The sequence below is a fragment of the Embiotoca jacksoni genome, unplaced genomic scaffold, assembly GCF_022577435.1.
Source record: "Embiotoca jacksoni isolate LCO1_2020_lvr unplaced genomic scaffold, fEmbJac1.0.p SCAF_3, whole genome shotgun sequence".
Classification (NCBI taxonomy): Eukaryota; Metazoa; Chordata; class Actinopteri; family Embiotocidae; genus Embiotoca; species Embiotoca jacksoni.
In genome coordinates, this window is record NW_027185381.1 from 11,395,398 (window position 1) to 11,411,315 (window position 15,918).

Consider the following 15,918-nt stretch of genomic DNA (forward strand, 5'->3'; position numbering starts at 1 on the left):
CCGTGACTTATTCAATTAACATCTCCACTGACCTTCACTCATTCAAAACTCACAGTACCATAACGTAATCAAATCTTGGGATGGGACCATGCCTCTGGTTCGCACTATCACACCGACAACCTGCAACTCATCCCCCCCCAACGCATCGCTTCAGAGGACAGTGTGCGTCAGCACAATCTGCTGCTTGATGCTCCCACTGTGTAACCCGACAGTAACAGCCAAGCCACGCAGCCAGCATGATGAATAAACCAGATCCTTTTGCAGGATTTTTTAAGCAACAATAGTCAAAGAAATTAATCAAAGATCTGGAGTCACGGAGGAGAGTGTTGTTTTCTGATTTAAACTGTTTGCATTCACACCTTGTTTGCATAAAAAGTACAAGCAAAAGAGCCCCAAACATGGAATACCAAACAAAACTGTTGACAAAGTAATAATAACCGACGGTAATATATAAGGCCACGGCTCATCCAGCTGTCACCAGGTTAATGGTTTTGGAAAGTTCTCAGAGGCTTTTATTGGCAGCCTCACACAAAGCCTCAAAATGTCCCAAGCACTGTCCAAGATAGTTATCACATAAACCTGTCAACAAATCTCTGTGTCAAAACAATGAGTCACAATGAAATGAACAGCCATGGTTTAACACGGCCTCAGAGCCGAAGAACACCTCAACGATATCTTCAGCACTACACACCAACCGATGCTTTCAACTGACCACGCATCGCGCTTACGTCAGTGCATGCAGCCATCTTAATCACACTCGCAGTTCGTTGTTGAGTTCAAAAGACTCGTGCTAAGTAGAATCAACAAAACGAGATTAAAACAGCCCGCAGATATCCGACCGCCTCGGTCAAATGCAGGCTAATTATGCGGATTTTACCCACAAAATATGCAACAGCTTTCATCAGACCTAAAGCCTGTGTATCCACATGACGTTAAAAGCAGGAATACAGTGTGATATATGTCATGGTATTTTCTGTAGGCCAAAAACTATACACGACACGTAATTACTGACAGTATGACAAAAGTTTGCATTTCAAATTTGTTGCTCATAGTTTAGCTTTCAGTTAGTTCCTTTTATTGCAAGATTCAAAAATAAGTTACCGATATTGTAAGTAAGTGACATGCATAACTAATGAGCAACAGGGGGATGAAGAAACGGAGCAAAAGAGATGTGAGAGAGTCGTGAGAGGCAACATAATGGGACAAAGGGGAGGTTAACCTGCAGTGCTGAGCTGCTGCATCAAAGAATCGAAGGGGAAATGTTCTTCTCAAAAATGTTTTTACATTGCACAGATTTGATCACATTACTAGATTTTGATTCTTGTTTCAGCTTTGTCAAACAAAAGGGCGCTGCTACTACTAAACAAGGACGGATGCTGTAGCTGCTTCTGTGTTTTACATTTTCACCTGCTTCAGTTCAAAATAGGCTCAGTTAACCTGGTTGAACACGTGTTTTTGTTTACTGCTTGTTGATCGTGTGTTAACGGTGTGCGCACCAGGTACATCTCGCATGAGACAAAAGCCAAAGAATCGAGATTGAATGACTTCTTTACTTTTCTAAGATTCGGCTAATGCATGAAACCGACGGTTTTTACGCTTACCAAAATGTCGTCTGCCCTTTTTCAAGAGGAAAACATGATTCCTTTGTAACAGGGAACATTACCATGTCAGAATCACAGTGATCAACTCGTGAATGTGGTCGCCTAACGTCTGCTTTGCACTGAGAAGCTGTGATAAAATACAGCGATATAAAATGATTGCCTTTCAGTCAGACTGCCTGGCAAGCTGCCACGTGAGCTACTCAAATTCATGAGGAAGTCACAGAAAGAGAGCAGATTCATAAGGCATAATATCCTACATTTGTGGGGTGCGCATTGCAAGTCATACAGAAGCCTTGTTGTATTTTGGCAGAGGAGTTCATCTACAAAATATGTATACATGCGGTGCAAGGTGAGCATTTCAGCAGGGCATGCGAAATAACAAAATATATCAACGGATATCCTTGGATTTGGAGGACAGATGATGAATCAGTGCCGACTGAATGACAGCACTTGTGATGTCTTTTGATTAGCTGCATACATCAGGCTACTACAGAAAGAAGAAGAGATATACTGCAGTTCAAAGACTATGTGACATAACCAGCCACTAATGGGATTCATGTAGATCCTGGTCTTCACACACAGAGAGGGGCACAGAGTGAACAAAGTCTTTTACTGGACATGGAGAATACATCTCCGGCCCACACAACCACAACAAATGAGCATCGTGGGGATACGATGTACATCCAAAATCAATGGAAGGAGACTTTAAGTCTTTTCAAATTCCTGTAACGCAGTGGACTGGCATGTATCTCAGGAATATTTTCCAGCATCTGCTTAAGACAAGCGTCATTCTTAACTGAGGGCAGACCATTTAAACCCAAAGGGTGAGGATAAGTGTCAGGAAAAAAGAGAAAGCATTCGACTTTGGCTCCAACTCTCCAAGTAGGCTGAGCTTTGCGCAGAGTAAGTCTGAATAAATAAAAACAGCTCGCACAAGACAGAAACGACATTTTGCCCACGTTTGTCGAGTAGTTGCACAATGTTCATGTATAATCATTAACTTTGGCAATAGGCTTTGCCAGTACAGAAAAAGGGAGTAAAGGTTCTAAATTTACAACCTTTCAATATTTACCTTTAACACACAGCATGGATTCAGAAGCAACAGGAACTTGAATAAGCGTTTAATTCATCTGAAGCGACTAAACTGGACTGGGAATGAATACATCTCTGCTTGTAAAAAAGATATCTTGGTGACCTGGAACAGGGAAGTGCTTTGAATTCATATGGCATGTTTAGTTATTGTATGCACGTGCTCAGGTTGTAATGGTTGTGTGTCATGTGGAGGAAGGGCGTTACACTCACTTGATAAAGCACCGTGCTCCCTCAAAAGTAAATCCTTCTTCCCATCCAGTTGGTAGATCTGTGAAAGCAGAAAAGGTGGAAGAAAATATGTGAACACAAGCTAATTAAAGAAGAATACAGTAAGTTGTGTGTTTTAACATTTTTTTTTTTTTTAATAAATTCAGGTTTTAATTTGTTTATTGATTATAAAGCAGGTCTAGGTGCTATACAAATACTGTGAAAGAGTCAAAAACTTGGTCCACAAAGAAGTACACACATCCTGTATTCGGCAACTGTGCTGTTTGGAGTTTGGTAGTTTTGGGATGTCACATATTTAACCTCATGTCATGTGTCTGCCCTCAGCAAGGCCCACTGCCCAATCCTTTACATGGTTTTTGGTACTTAAGACCAAAAAAGAAAATCCTTATGGATATCAAAACGGAAAAATAAAACACCAATACATTGTAAAGTACGGGATCTTTAATTTAATGAAATGCTTTTCCATCTATTGATTCACACACAAAGACACAGAGCTGCAGCGATTAGTCAATCAAAAAAAACCTAAATTGGCTACTATCTTAAAAACTCATTTCAATTTAAATTGTTTTTCAAACAAAAAATGTCAAAGATTTGTTGGTTACAAACTGTAAACTGTGAACATCTGTTGCTTTTTGACATTTTTAATAATCGATCCCATATCTTTTAGTTGAAATGGTTGGAAAATTAAACAATCTGAAGACCTCACATTTAGGGTTGCAACTAATGATGGTTTTCATCAGTTATACCTCTCACACTGAGGAGCCAACCAGGGTTATACAAACATTGATTTTGTATTTTAACGGGTCAACCTGCGTTGTCCAGCTCGGCCTTGCGACCCACCTCTCAGCAGGGGTCAGACAAGGGTCAATTTCAATCTGAATGGCACCACTGGGGCTGCTTTGTTGTCCACACCCACCCGTCTCCAGTCTGAGAGTTAACCTCTAAGCATCTCTCCTGGGTTGTGACCCAGGTCCTATCTTAATTGTCATCACAAGGGATGCTGATTGACTTGGTTTGAATTGACAAAAGACGGGTTGAACAATGGTGAAATACCCTGGTCATTGGTTTGAAAGCAGCATTCGCAGTTTGGTCTATAAAATGTCCGTAAAATATCAGCAAATAGCAATATAACAAATACCTAAATCTCAATCTGACATTTTCAAATTCCTCGTTTTGTATTACCAGCAAAAATCACTATTCATAAGAATACATGCCCCCCCCCCCTTATGTTTAACCTTGCTTTGAGCTCTGTGAAATTCTTATGGACATTTTGGGTTTTTTGACATTTTATCCAATAAGATGATTCATAATACCATCTGTAGATTAACCCATAATTAAAACAAGTATTAGTTGCAGGCTCTATTGAGATGAAGCGGCCGCTCAATAACATTATGCTTGAAGTTACAGAGGGGGCTGCTGCAGCTGCTGCATGGTAACGTCACCAGCATATGCACCGCAAGCATCTGATTTAACATTTGAATGTTTGGTGCAGCTTTTTTTGCAGGGATTTTGTAAATGCACAGCTATTCGCTAGCTCTATAGTCTCGTGTTGAGCAGCTGTTGCTGTTTACCTGTCACACAAGAGCCCGGTGGCTCTTTCTCTCTGAACTGGTCAACAGAGCAAAGTGAAGCTACCCATCTGACCAGCATATATATATATATATATATATATATATATAAACAGGGAAAAAAAGGGCAAGATTGCTTCCGGAAAATCATTCACATGCTGCCGGTTGTTCGTAAAAGTCGTCGTTTCACAAGTTCTCAAGTGACGTTAGCGTACGTGCACTCTTCAACTCCACTGAGTGACCAAACCTGAAGGAGAGGAGGAAGGAAGGAAAGCGGCACGAGCCGGGCAGAGGTGGGCACGAGGGGGGCTGACTTTTTCCACACCGCACGAGCGACCAGAAGCCCACTCGTGCGTTAAGAAAGACGTAATGTCACCGTATGTCACAGCCTCTCTCTCTCTCTCTCTCTCTCTCTCCCGGTGTGGGAAGTGTCCGCGGCGGACACACGGCCGACAACACATGACGGTCGACGTGACCGCGGATAACAGAGAAACTTGACAGCAGCCGAGTGACATCTTTACCTGGAGTTTTCCTGTGCCCGGTTATAACTGCCTCGCCGCTCACTGGATGCAGCCAGGTTGTACTCTTGGCTTCTTCGCTGTTGAGAGAGAGAGAGAGAGAGAGAGGGGGAAATGCATTCATAATTAAACGCTGACTTAAGTTCGAATCAGAAACGAGCAGAATGACTTGAGCAGTTTTCCTCTGGAGGGATATTTACTTCACGAAGAAGACGCGTCCATCCCGGGTAACCCCATAACTCCAGGAAGACGGGAGACAAGAAATGCACTCGGGTTGTAGATCCGCCGCCATGTCTGGCAGTACTGTATGACAATCGCGCGGCTCCGCTCGCGCAGGCAGCGCGTACACGGAAACCTTGGCAACGGCGGATGGCTGAGAGGAGGGCAGGAGCCGAGGGGGCAGGGCGGCCAGGTAAAGTGGATTCATTCGTAGGGGAGAGGATTTGTTTGACTGACATGCTGAACATGTATTCATAGGCATTTCAAAAGGGTTTTTTTGTTTTTGTTTTTGTTTTTTATCTGTGTGGAAATTGCATTATTGCATAAAAACTTTTTTTTTTTTTTTTTTTTTTTTTTTTGCTGTTGTTTTTCTCGTTCATTTGTGGCTGTGTTTTTGCGCCCTTTTGCATGGCTGTGGGTTTAAGCTATATTGTTCTGAACAAAGACACATCAGACATGGGCGCATGGATTAACCTGCCCCAGGGCTCCAGGGCAAAATTGATCTGCTGGGCCCCTTATAAGCCTTTTTCAAAGCACATAGGCTATTTTTTTTTTTTTAATGAAAACTAAAATCCTTAAACTAGTCTTTGATACAGGGGCCCTCTTCAAGACTTGTGCCCTCAGGTCAGGTAATACCAGGAGACACTTTTTTTTTTTTTTCAGCTGGTGTTGTGTTTTAGTGCTACATATTTCAAAACAAATGATCAGTCAAATCGGCATAAACCAGATGATGCTAGGGTGAAATAATGGCATTTTGTCAAACCCGTTGGCGTCAGAGCATCTTGTGGCGCGCACCTGATGCCCGTTGGCATCTAAAACATACGCACAACGTACCTTATGTCTTGTGCTCTGTAAAGAGGTAGATTGAAGGTCATGTGATAAAGCACAAAAAGGGGTAAGGTCAGGGGTGGTTGAATGGAATACACTCTTGATTAACCCCTGGGAGACAGGTATTTGAGTCTATTACATCGCAGAAGTCGGGTCAATGTGAACTTCTTTTAAGCAATGTAAATAAAGGTACTTATTTTATCTGTTTATTTGTGAGTAAAAGTACTTTTTTGTTTTTTTAAACTCACACCGCATGGTTTTAGGTGCCAAAAACATGAGGCACCTTGTGCATATGGGAGTCGTGAAAGGCTTTGATAAAATGGCCGTATTTGAGGCCCTGGGAATGAGAACAGGTTGGATGAAACAGAGTAAGTCTGGAGTTTTTCCGGGGCCCCTGCAGTTCTGGTGCCCCGGGGAGGTTCCTCGCATTACCTGGAGAGTAATCCAGCCTCGCAAGGGTGACACAGACTGGCATACACACAGAGACAATCAAAGTCTACGAGCGCACCCACACTTTCAACTCTACCTTCAGGTTCTTGGTCTCCGCCTTCTGTCATTGTGCTCTGAAACGGCAGCATCAGCCTTTCTCAGCACACAAAGACAAGTCATCCAACACCACTGTGCCGGGCCTGTTGGTGCATTGTGTTGCATTGTTTTCTGGACACATGGTAGGCCACTGTTGTAGAGCGAGCATGTGGTGGTGGTTGGGAGTGGACACATCTGCCAACTGCCGGGTCATCCACTTGGAGAGTCACTGTAAAGGAAGGGGAAGCATTTAGGCACTGATACCTGGCCCAGTCAAACACTGAGCTCTTTGTGTTCTACTTACCTGAGGTTGAATACTGTGACAAACAAATGAACGGCTTGTTTGTCCCCAGGTAGCAGGACAGTGATCTACAAGAAGACAGAGCATAACATTTTAAAAAAGCTGACCTTCACGTGTCCTTTTGACACACCTCATATTGATTTGAGATAAATTACATAGGCAGTGTTTCCAAATGCACAATAAAATACAATCCATTGCCCAACTGTCTGATAGATCGACTTTAAACTGCCTTCTAAAGGAGACAGATATCTCACCTATCCACGCCCCAGCTTTTCAATCACGATTTAATCCTTTTCAGAATATAAGATCCATTAGGGTGGAAATGATTGGATTGAAGCCTGACACCCTACCTGCATGTGGTTGTATACCCGTGGGATTTTAAAGTAAGGTCTGGAAGCCAAGATCTTTCCTTCTCAGTTTTCCAACAGTCCACTCTCAATCTGCTCATTGGGACCTCTGGACCAGTGTCCTGCCATTCATGCAGAAAAGAAAAGTAAAACATAGAAGCACTGTTTCTGTCGATACCTAACTCTTCTAAATGATAGGCTATGACATAGCACTTTATATTAATAGGTGTATTCACACAACATATTTCCAGAAAAAGCTCTGTTTCTCTTTTTCTTACAGCATCCTAAGTCAGAGGGTTGATCAGGAACTTCACGGCTGCCCAAGTCAATATGCATGTGTGCACGGACTTCTATTTCCAAGGTCTGACAGTATTGACATAACAGAGTCGAACACTGTGGGTCATATAATTCTTCTTTTGGAAGGAGCAGGCATTTTTCAACTGCGGCCCACAGTTGCCAGGGTGAACGATGCTGCATTGAGCTATACTTTATCACCCGCACTCAAACAGCCCAACGCCATTTAGTTAAAGTTTGAACCTAAATGAGAGTGGAAAATAGGTATATTTTTGTATGCATGAGGTGGAGCTGAACACGACATACATGAGCAGTGTATAAACCTCTCTTAACAGTATCTAGTAGAGAAATAGAAAATCAAAATAAATGGAAGTTGAGACAAACAGCTCTGTGGCCATTAGGTGCTTTGTCAGGTGCTGACCTTTCTGGGATCCACTAAATATCACACTTAACCAAATACAAAAACAAAACTGACTCAGTAGAAAATTTGCTGAAACATTTTCCTGCTTGCAAATACAAAGCTATTTTATATCATTATTTTAGACAGAATAAAGAAAAACACAAGTAGCTGAAGACTTAAAACAAGCAGCCACTCAAAAATGTAGTACAACACAAAATATGAATTTTTTTTTTTTTTTTTTTTGTCCTGAAGAAGACCCTGGGTTTGAATATGTAAAAGCGCAAGAGACAATCATTATTAAGTCACACAGTATTGTGTCTGCTTAACATTGTGCAACGCATTCTTACATAATTGCTCAGTGCACAGCAAGGCGAGGGTTCTCTGCTCAGCGACACAGGCCAGACTTGAGGCATCAGAATGTAATTAATGGTTGCACATTATCAAGCAGCTGTTGGAGGGCTTTGTTCTGCTGCCAGCTCAGCAGTAGACCTGTGTCTGTCTGTGCTAGGTAAGAGGGAGGACTCTCCTCTTTAGACTGGAGCCACTCAGCATTTGTGCAGACCTCTCATTTGCTGGAATCAAAAGCCAGTGCAGATAGAGCCATCTTCCAGCCTCGACACTGCACCTTAAAATCAGTTAGTCAGAAGTTATTCTTTGATTAATAATTTTTTTTTTTTTTTTTTTTTTTTTAAAACAGTGCCTCATATAGACTTTTAGAGTAAAACAATAACTTCCTACTGTACTGCATTCTTCAGTCTGTCCTTTACACGTGTTGTGAATATGATGTCATTGCCAATTTCAACACATAGTATCATTTGACTGGCATGCATAACCCACAAACCAGTACAGCTATTAGGGCCAGTCAAGTCAGCAGACCAGGTCAACATGCGACTTTGGAAAAATGGTATAACACTTAATTCAGTTGTAGCTGCAAGTATGCAGAGGTAGCAATATGGATGAGAGGATGGGGTTTTGAAAGATTGTGGAAAAAAAGATCCTGAAGGGGGGTGCAGTTCTCACAACTCACCTCTGAATCATTAAACACACCTCACTGAATCACTGTTAGTCACAGCCTGACGAAAACCCAACCCACAAACGGCTCTCTGTTCACCACAGTGATGACCTCACTGTATCCATTGCATTTTTGGATGCAGTCCAAATGTTTTTCTTACCCAAGGTTTATGACATTTCCACCAGCGGTATGTATCATTAGGAGTGAATGCATAGATAGGCTATTTTGTAATTAGAGGATGCTGCAAGTGGGCTGAGTCAGTTGTAACTGAAATGATTGTGAGAGGAAATACATTGCTGTTCAGCAAATTTATGTTTCTCAGACCTGCTGGGTTTTATTTGGCCATATAAAGTAAAAACAGAGCTGGGCTTGTGTTTAGTGTGATAGCATACTCGTGCTTTAAGTACTGAAAAGGTTGACTGTATTGTATCCCGCAGAGCCCCAGACCGAGGTTAGGGGGCCAAAGCAGTAAGAACAAGACCAGAACCAGACAGGGATAAAGTATCAAGTATGAAGTAGAGATGACTCAAGATGCAGGTGTCTGTTAAACATACCAACATAATCCTCATAATCTCACCTACATGTAGTCGTATTGGTTTAGACAAGGACCTCAGTGTTTAGATAATGAAATTAGCAGGCCTCCCTCCAGCTCTCTCTGCTCCATGAACAGTTTTATTCATTTCTATCTGTACTTAGAAAGCTCTACAAAAGACAACTGCTATATACACTGGACGTAAAATCATCCACACATAACAGAAGTGGATTCTGTTTTGATCATACATGGTACCATCACTGAAAGGATCCTGCTGTGTCATTTAAGTAATGGAGCAGATTATTAATGAAGATGAAGAGCTACTTAACATTGATCAGGGACCTGAGCTGATGTGTGTGTGATTCACCGAATCATTAAAGCTCATCACATGTGCTGACATCACCAAATTCTGATGTGCAGCACCTCCTGGTTTCATCTGCATGAGTGCAAGCCTGCACCTTCACCCTGCAGTGTATTTATGCTTAAGTAGCAGATTATAGATCAGTTCATGGAGAACTACTTCAGGCAAAGTGCTTTTTTCAAAGGCATGATTATCTGGCGCTGTGGGGATGGAAGAGGCCGCGTTCCACTGCAGACATCTTTAAATGACTGAGGTGATCTATAGTGTTTAATTAAGTTGTGGATGTGACACCAAACAACAAATGTTGCTTTGGTTTTTTTTTTGTATTTTTTTAATGCGGAAGCTGATGACATGTACCATATTAACAGTGCAAACACAACATCTGTTGGGCTTTGCAATATTCAGGATGTCTCAGCGTGCAGTCCTCCCCTGTTGACACACATATCCTGTGTCTGATGGGAAAGCGGAGCCGTGTGACGAACAGGTCATGAGCATCTTCTCAGGGCAGCGAGGGTCATGTGAGCGACAGTGAGAAAGGATCCCGGACCGGAAAAATTCTTAAAGGCGGACAGCAAGAACTCCTCAAGGACAACATTTACATTCCCAATTGAGGCTGGAGTTTAAGACAATAAAGTAAACATGTTGGTTATCTGACTACACCCCTCCCCCTTCTGTTTAATTCATCCATTATCTATGCCTACTTTATCTGGAGCCTATCCCAGCTCACTTTGGGCAAAGGCAGGAGTCCACTCTGGACAGGTTGCCAGTCTATCACAGGAACACATAGAAACAAAAGCCATTCATGCTCTCATTCACATCTATGGGCAATTTGTAGAGCCACCAATTAACTAGAGGTGCATGTTTTTGGATGATGGGAGGAAGCCGGAGCACCCGGAGAGAACCCACACAGGTACAGGGAGAACACGCAAACTCCACACAGAAAGGCCCAGGCCCGGATTCAAACCCAGAACCTTTTCACTGTGAGGCGACAATGCTAACCACTGCACCACCGTGCCCCGTTGCAATTCAATACATTAATAATGCTTCCTAATGAAAGAAAAAGTCTCCGTTTTAATTGGGTACGACACTAAAGTATAGATGTGATTCAATCTTACCCAAATGAAAAGGAACAGAAAAGTAGTTTTTCATGCTGACTCAGCAAAATGAACTGAGATTTATGCTTAATAGAGCTCTTAGTAGTAGCTTTGAAAGCACACTTTCCAGTTGAGATGGAGTAACCTCCAAAGTACTTAATTATGTAAAAAGTCAAAATTAAATATTCCTCAAAAGGGAGGAAACATATGATCTCGTCTTTGACATCACAGTGCACATATTTATGTATGAACATCTGTTCTGCTCGGGGCTATTTTGGGCCTGGAGTTTTTCAAATTCAAGGTCACGCAAAATGTGCAAGATCCACACAACCATTCTCATGATCAAAGTCTCATTGCTGCTTCAATAAGTTTCCTTATTTGTTTTACATGAAAAGCTGTTTGGTTGCACCCCTTTTCCTTTCAGGGGAATTTCTTCATTGGCTTTGTTCCTGACTCCTATAAGTCACAAACACAGGAAGTTGTTGTGAAATCCTGGATTTCGACAGAAAGTCAGTCACTCCTTTAGTCTGCATAAATAGCTCGGCAGTGTTGATTCTTGTGTCTGCCTGCTTAATCATGCTCTTCGCTGGAGTGTGTACACACTCAATTCCCAAAGAAAATGAGTGAGTTGCATCAACTGAAGCAAAAGCCTGTCACAGAAGTGCTTGTTTTTTTTGTTTTTTTGTTTTTTTTGGTAATTATTATTTTTTTGTTCACAGCCCAACCCACATCCTTCGGCAATGAGTAAATGAGCTTTTTGCAGAAATAGAGAGCGATCTGAGTGGGAGATGCTCTGCCTTATTTATTTGTGTATATAATGATGCCCCACTCTGTACTTCATAAAAGGATGGATCTGCCTATGATCGATTGTTAGAAACCACACAGCTTCATAAAAGCCATCATGACGTGTTGACAGGCTGCACAAGCATTTAATGTTCCACCAGAGATGATCTGTCCTCAGAGACCTTATAAGGCTGGCAGTTTATAGCATGTTCATAAAACTACCCGCGCAAAACAGGCACTTTCAGTCACTCTGCATCAGAAGTACTCCCACACAATGTGTTAATTTACGGCAATACAAAAATAAACACAGATAACCCGTTCAGCTGGGACATTGAAGAATGTGATACTACATGTGTCAGCTTCAAGGCAGCACTTTCCTATCATTTGCAGCATTCAGTCTGTTCAATGTTTGTTATAAATTGTTCTAATGAAATGAATACAAAAATATCTGAGGTCACAGTGTTCCCGATGTGCGCCACAGTAATAATATCTGTGAAACAAATACAAGTCTCTATCTCAGTTTTTAAGTCACCCTATCAGTTATAGATTAAAACAAAACACTGTAATTGTAGAAAGACACGTATAATTGTTTCTGAGAGTCTCTCGCTGGTGGTTCATTTGTTCTGCTTATGTGGCAGATTGCTCATACTGCTGAGTCAGCTTCCCACTCTCCACCTGTTCAGGTACAGTCACTTCAATATTTCCTTTGAAATATTGAATACAGGGCTCCCTAACTATGCTACAAACTGAAACATAAATGCATACAGTGGAGCCATGTGGCAGGAGGACAAGTGTCAGCAACAGTAAAAGAACCGGGACAGTAAATTGTCTCTAAATCGATGAGGGGGAGCGTTGGCTTGTGGGAAATCTGAGCTCATTTCCTCCCTTGTCAAGGTCCAGCAAGCATGAGGGCAGTAGATCAACATTCAGGCGTTTACTGCGCATCACACACAGAGGTGAACAGAATGGTTTACACTCACTCTCCCTAATGAAAAGAGCAACGATAGTAAAAACACAAGATTAAAACGCACTTCACAATGTTCTTCAAAATCATATGATTTTTTTTATTTTTTATTCCTTGATATCTCTTTCCATGAGAGAGCACCGCAGTATGTGTGCGTCTGCATGCGAATCTAAATTTGTCAGTCTGTTGGAGAGGCAGCAGGACACAGCTGAGTCCTGTGGAGAGGTTGTGTGTGGGCCAGTAAACACGTCCCGTGTGCTGAGCACCACTGGGTAAAGGCCATCTGGTTTCTACATTGGGATGCTCAGGCAAAGCAGGTGGGGAAAGGGGAAGAGTTTCTTGTGGCGGCTTCTCTAATCAATAAGTATTGATCCCTCACTTATCTCAAATGCAGCCAGGCTGATGAGATGTCACACATCTGACCTCCTGCAGCTAGAGGGGAGTGGGGATGTTAGTTTGGTAGGCGGCGTGCTGTGTAACACAGATGCAACATTTACATATGCAAAAGCAAAAAAACAACGCGAGTACTTTTAGTTTTAAGAACACAAACACTTAAGCACACAGTGACTGACAGAAAGACAGTTCCACACAGAAAGGGACAGGTATGCACAGACTTGGATTCAAACATTAGAGGCATGCAATTATTCAGCCAGAGAGCTATCTACTTTTTCAGATTGGACTTGTCAAAGCTGCTATTCCTTTTACCGTTCATCTCTAAACCTCCAGCTGCTGCTCCCTCTCTCTCTTGTTGCAGGCAGACAATTAATCATTGCTTTGTCGGCTGGATGGCTCACATTCACTGCAGCTGCCGTGCTCAGCAGAAAGGTAAAATAAATAAAGAGCGAGCAAACCATCTAAACTGACAGTCACATGGATGGATGGATGGATGGATGGACGGACATCGACTGAAAGACAGGGTTGATGTCACACACGTAGAGATTCTGAAGTTAGAATAACAAAAACAGTCGTGGCATACTAAACTTTTTGACACAAAATTATAAGTGAAGCGAAAATCGTGACAGGCCTCTGTTTTGTTTGGCCTGCGTCCACATCACGTTACTGTCAAACGAATCCTGCTGGCATCACAGACATTTTGCACGAGATTCCTTAGAATTAGGCACTGAAACCGCGTGGTTATGTTTGGGAAAAGATCACGTTTTGGGTCACAATAAGTACGGTACTTAAAGTAACATTACATACATATATTAAAAATGTTTACTAGTTACTTAAAATAAGTCCATGTTGATTTGTGCTTTCTCGCTGACCTGAACAGACGTCTCCTGGGTGAAGGTCTTGTGTTTTAGACATCCAACCACCTCCAACCTCTTCCATACATGAACACTGTCACTCTTGTCACAAAATATGGATTCTGCTTAAAGTCAGAAACTAGAATTACCAGCAACTAGTCCAATTGCAGTTTACCTCCATGTCTGTCCGGACTCATATGATATATGGAGAAGACTTTGAGGACATTTGACCAATAAAGCTACACAAAGTCAAAGCCATGACAGTCGACAATGCTTCAAATATAGATATTTACATACATACATACATACAGAAGCTACATATTCTACAACATGGATGATTCACACACTTCTTCAGCTCAACAGCTTAGACAATCAAATTAATCAGTGTAGTTTTAAGATTAGTGTCACCAGTTCAGTGTTCAACCAAATGCAAAATATGGTCACAATCTCCCTTTCTGTTCCTGAATTATGGAATCGCATTTACAAGAATGGAGCGGACATGAGATAACAGCGACCTTACCACCAAAATGTAATCAGTTCATCCTTGAATCCAAGTAATCGTTTGTACCACATTTGAAGAAGTTTCTGAAGTATTGCATTCATGAGAATGGGACGGCCATGAGGTCAGTGACCTTTGATCACCAAAATCTTATCAGCTCATCCTTGAGTCCACTTAAACGTTTTGTGCCAAATTTCCTTCAAGGCATTCCTGAGATCATGCATTTACAAGAATGACGCAGATGGATGGGACAGACATGAAGTCACAGTGACCTTTAACAGCCAAAACCTACCCAGTTCATCAAGTTCTCAGCTCAAACAACTAAAACATTTGTGCCAAGTTTAAAGAAATTCCCATCAAGGTGTTCTTGAGATATGGGATGGACGTACAGATGGACGGACAACCTGCCTTTGATGCATAAAACCTGTGATTCTGTGGTTCTGATCCTGAGCTTAACCATAAGCGGTGTATGCAGCAACCTCATGGACAATGAGCCGTTGTCACCTCTCGTAAAGCTTGCAAAGACAGATTTCCTGGGTTGTTAATACATTGACTTGTGTACAATCATTTCTTTTTAGAATTTCTTACCGTAACATCGCTGTACACGCTTGGACTGTCGCACCACACTCAGAGAAGCATAAATTCTCACTTGTTGCCTGATTTCCCATCTCCTGCTGATCCAAAGCAACACTTTTCTCCTCAGTGCGGGGAGTGTCCACACAAATATCCACTTGTTGACTTATTCAGAATAAGATCGCTTTAACTCGATGACTAATAAGTTTGTTTGAAAGCATCCAAAGGGTTTTCCTCCTGGAGTCCTGAGGTGTAATATCAACTGCAGGCAGCCTGTGGTGTTGAGAAAAACAGAAACGGATCTGTTCACCCATCTGTTATCCCAATTTTTTCCTTGCAATTAGAGTATATGCATTTTACTGCTTAGACCTCCCTACAAAACAGACTTTATGCCCTTTTTTGTTTTATGTTGGTTAACTTAGTAAAATATTAGGTTTTACACTTGGTCATAATGTATTTTTACATCTTATCAGCAAAACATATATGCAGGAGTATAATTCTTAAATTACATCAGTAGTAGACTTTTTAAAGAATATAATTTAAACATTATACTTTTATCAATTAATTATGGTGTCTTACTTAATTTTGTAGAAGTTTGAGGGTAACATCTTCCTCCAGAGTCAAGTAAACTGATCTGATCATGTGATCACATGACAGTGAACAGCTACATTTCTTGCCTGAAGCCAACAACAACACTTGTAGAGCTTCCAGAAACACGCAGTCATAACTGTAACTGGTAGGATTAAACAGGCCGTGCTGATCACATGAATTATTTACTCTAAATAGCAAAGGGTTATTCTCTACTTCCTGTGGCCTTCTTGTTAACCTTGAAGCATTTTTGTATATAAATAATACATATTCATACATGATAGAATATTAAGTAAATGACAGAAAAAGAATAAAGTGGCAAAGAGTCAGAGCAGAAAGGATTA

At 41.5% G+C, this 15,918-nt stretch overlaps 2 protein-coding genes across 16 annotated transcripts in view; one reads left to right on the forward strand and one right to left on the reverse strand.

The window, feature by feature from the left end:
• The window catches only part of LOC138206529 (pleckstrin homology domain-containing family A member 5-like), a 74,567-nt gene extending 69,268 nt beyond the window's left edge, over positions 1–5,299 (reverse strand). For all 14 annotated transcript variants that reach the window (XM_069163309.1, XM_069163307.1, XM_069163308.1 and 11 more), the window contains exons 1-3: positions 5,208–5,299; positions 5,011–5,087; positions 2,904–2,961 (exon numbers count right to left, since the gene is read on the reverse strand). In XM_069163309.1, coding sequence (XP_069019410.1) covers positions 2,904–2,961; positions 5,011–5,087; positions 5,208–5,299 — 227 coding nt within the window. The remainder of the gene's footprint in view (positions 1–2,903; positions 2,962–5,010; positions 5,088–5,207) is intronic.
• A 1-nt stretch (position 5,300) lies between these two features.
• LOC138206530 (1-phosphatidylinositol 4,5-bisphosphate phosphodiesterase zeta-1-like) overlaps positions 5,301–15,918 on the forward strand; it is a 43,462-nt gene continuing 32,844 nt past the window's right edge. For both annotated transcript variants that reach the window (XM_069163311.1, XM_069163312.1), the window contains exon 1: positions 5,301–5,419. In XM_069163311.1, coding sequence (XP_069019412.1) covers positions 5,315–5,419 — 105 coding nt within the window. In that variant the 5' untranslated portion in view covers positions 5,301–5,314. The remainder of the gene's footprint in view (positions 5,420–15,918) is intronic.